The sequence below is a fragment of the Olea europaea genome, unplaced genomic scaffold (assembly GCF_002742605.1).
Source record: "Olea europaea var. sylvestris unplaced genomic scaffold, O_europaea_v1 scaffold2795, whole genome shotgun sequence".
Taxonomy (NCBI): Eukaryota; Viridiplantae; Streptophyta; class Magnoliopsida; order Lamiales; family Oleaceae; genus Olea; species Olea europaea.
In genome coordinates this window covers 9316-12748 of record NW_019246430.1, presented here as the reverse complement: position 1 = coordinate 12748, position 3433 = coordinate 9316, and the positions used below count along the sequence as shown (strand labels likewise).

General features: G+C 32.8%; 1 protein-coding gene across 1 annotated transcript in view; it reads left to right on the top strand.

Annotated features, from left to right (window-relative positions):
* The window catches only part of LOC111383956 (putative B3 domain-containing protein At3g24850), a 7227-nt gene extending 4139 nt beyond the window's left edge, over positions 1–3088 (top strand). Inside the window, exons 2-3 of the mRNA XM_023008153.1 lie at positions 1163–1277; positions 2927–3088. Coding sequence (XP_022863921.1) covers positions 1163–1277; positions 2927–3088 — 277 coding nt within the window. The remainder of the gene's footprint in view (positions 1–1162; positions 1278–2926) is intronic.
* The last annotated feature ends 345 nt before the right edge of the window (positions 3089–3433 follow it).

Below are 3433 nucleotides of genomic sequence, written 5' to 3'. Positions count from 1 at the left end.
TTATTATTATTATTATTATTATTATTATTATTATTATTATTATTATTATTATTATTATTATTATTATTATTTTTGTTTAGAATGTGAAAATTTAACCCTATACTATAAATATATTACGCAATCGGTAGCTCCAAACTCAACTTTGTGCCTCTCTCTCTCTCTCTCTCTTCTCTTCTCCAATCTGTTGACTACGAATTGTCATTACTATTAACGGTTTACCCACCGTTTAAAAGTTTGATTGTGACCCCCTAATCCAAAGTGTCTGGTTTCACCCCTGCTCATATCTCTTGTTTAATTTCTTTACTATATGAGTCATAATTTCTCTTCCGAAGGTAGCATGTTTCCTACACTTTGGAATTGTACCAAGAATTCTCTATATATTTAATCTTTGAATCATGCTATTTGTACAAACAAAGTTGACAAATTTGATTTACAAATTATGTGTTGACAATATGTAGACAAATCGTGTTAAAAACAATTTTTGGAATCAATAGAAATCAATGGCCTAGATTTTGCTAGCACTTAGTTTGTAAACTAACTTTATAAACAAACTTTGTACAAGTAGGTTCTTAATCTTTTGTGTAACATAATAACTTATGAAATTAAATTTTAAAATGTCTCGAAGAAAAAATATGAGTCCGGTCAACTCCACAACTTCTCGTATCATCAACCATCATAATTACTTAATTAATGTAAAGTACATCATAATATGATCCCGACATGATTTAAATCATTAAGATTATTCTTTTCTAAAACTTGGACGGAGTGTAAAGTTATATTAAGACGTGAAAAAGTACAATTTAGGAACATTTTAATAATTCAGTCAAATAACTTGTTCAATGAACAAATGAAGGGGCAAAACATGGCAGCAGTTATGACACAGCAATTATACGTCGATACCGAATTGCAAAATTTAGGCTTGTCATGCAAATCAATCAATGCCCTTGCCCTCAACCTCTTATCGCATAAACAAATTCATTTTACATCTTAAGAATAAAAAATACAATTTCATTTAGATCAGTAGATCAGAGGAGGCAAAGAAAGTGTCATGTTTCCATAAAAGCTCTTGTTGACATCTTAATTCGGTGGGCCTCGAGCGTCAATACATCTCAACTTCTTTCTATTCAAGCATAAATCCTTACATTTAGATAAACACTTTCAGGGACATTGTTGCTCCAGAAGGGGCGGAACGATCGTATGTACTTCCATGCTCCAGCCAAATCACATATATTATCAAGTACGGGAGAAACACAAGAGAAAGAGAATATAGGAGCTCAGTTTTGATAATACGATTAAAAATTATTTTTAAATGACATAATGGCAGAGTATCACGAGCCAAAGGGTTGTGGATGAGGTCCATTAGATGCTTGATTCGTGGTTCTATTCAACGACTCATATGTCAAGTTAAATGATATTATATAATACGACAGATGCTTGTGACCTCCTTGTTAACGATACAACAAATATATCATACGAAAAAAAAGGGTATAGAGAGCCTAGTGAATATGTGAGAGGTCAACAGTTCGGCTCACATTTTACACGAATGTTAAAAAGTCTATGATTAAGTCTTGGGGCCTTGGACTTCTTTGACAAAAATAAATTTTTTATTTTATTTTAATCATCTTCGCATTTTTTTTTATTTTTTATTTTTATCAAACTAGCTAGCTAGTCATTATAAAAATCGTTTTAATTTTATAAAATTTTAACATATTAGTGGTGTAAGTTATAAATTTTCAGCTATGTATATACATCTTTTGTTCCTTGAAAAAATTATACTTAAAACATTGAAATTACATTTTAATATCTGTAATTTCTATAAAAAAAAATGCGATTTTAGTATTATTTTATTTTTTGAGGTATTTTTCTGAAATAATATTAAGATTTCTATAAGTCTTTTGTGATTGCTATACAAACGATTTGATTGTTGTATGTTGGAGCGAGAGTTTAAAGAGGCCAAAGCAGTTTTTTATGATAGGCAATTTCATTTTATGACATTATGTTGGCACGAGTCTCTATCGACCAATAAGTCTTCTTACTTTCTGCATTTTAATTATGTTCTAAAAAGTTATCTGCAACCAACTTTTATCCAACACTTCCACGCCTTGTTCTAGGCAGATCAATGTTGATATGACTACAAGCTACCTTTGAAGAAACATCAAAACAACCATTTCACACACGCTTCAAGGTGTGAAGATTACTACCAACTTTTTGGAAAAAACCACCCAACGCGAAGTGGAAAGATAAATGAGAAACGAGTCCACGGAAAGAAAACGCTCCAACATACGACACATGATGTTTTCCTCACTCTCATAACTTCTCCGAACCCAAAACTAGAAGACTTCAACATACATCACTCACCTGCCCATACTATTTCTTCTTCTACTTTCTCTTTTCACAATTTTTTCCCTACATCCTGACAATCTGTAGGAACTCTTTGTCATATGTCATCATATTTTTAGACAAAACTAATAGACTAAGGCCCCTCACCTATAAGGGGCGCCTCTGTCTGTCTAGGGCCCATGTGGCCTTGGACAAGCAGGGTTATCCATAGACTAATTGTCCAGCCCAAGCAGACGCACAGATGCACGCATTTGCACATAGCCTTTTGTTTTCTCGACTTTCCTCTCTTAGTGCGGGCTTATCTCTCATGGAATTCTTTTTTACTATTCCCTATTTGTCTACTGTTGTTTAATAGAAAGTGAGCTTTGAAATAGTGAATATTTGAAAAATGTATGATTAAAAAATAAGAAAAAGTTTTACGTTTACGTACAAAATATATATATATTTTTTTGTAAGAAATTCTGTTTGAATAAAAAAGATAGTTTTAAAATAATGATAGACAAATAGAGACTACATTAATCTCCCTGTCCGTGTGTCTACAATTGATGGATGTGTCCCTCATGGGGTGGCCAAGTTGGTAGAGTAGGTGAGCGTGGATACCTTTGATCACAAGTTTGATTTCCTATACCAATACTTTCTTGATCGAGTTTGTCGTACCTGGCTTGCCTATTACGATTTACCTAACTGGCGTGGTTTGGAGGCTATTACGTCAGCCCTAGGGATTACCCAGTGCGCACCCAAAGGGTAACGACTGCAGATTCCCCCGTCATAAAAAAATAATAATAATAAAATAAAAAATAAAAAAATTGATGGATGCCAATTGTAAAAATTTATAATTGAAACTATGAACATTGGGCATCAAATAATCCCAGCCCAAACCTTTATTATACTTTCCTAATTTTTATTTTTATTTTTGATTGGTTGTACACTAAATCACTCTTCTCTAATATAATCATCTGAGGCAACCCCAACATTCTCTTTGACTCAAAATTTTCAGTTAGAACAAGTCTTAAGATTCACTTCGCACATCCATCGGTAGTTGCCACCGTCTCCTATCCAATTATAGTAGATAGAACCAAATTCAAAGTTCTTC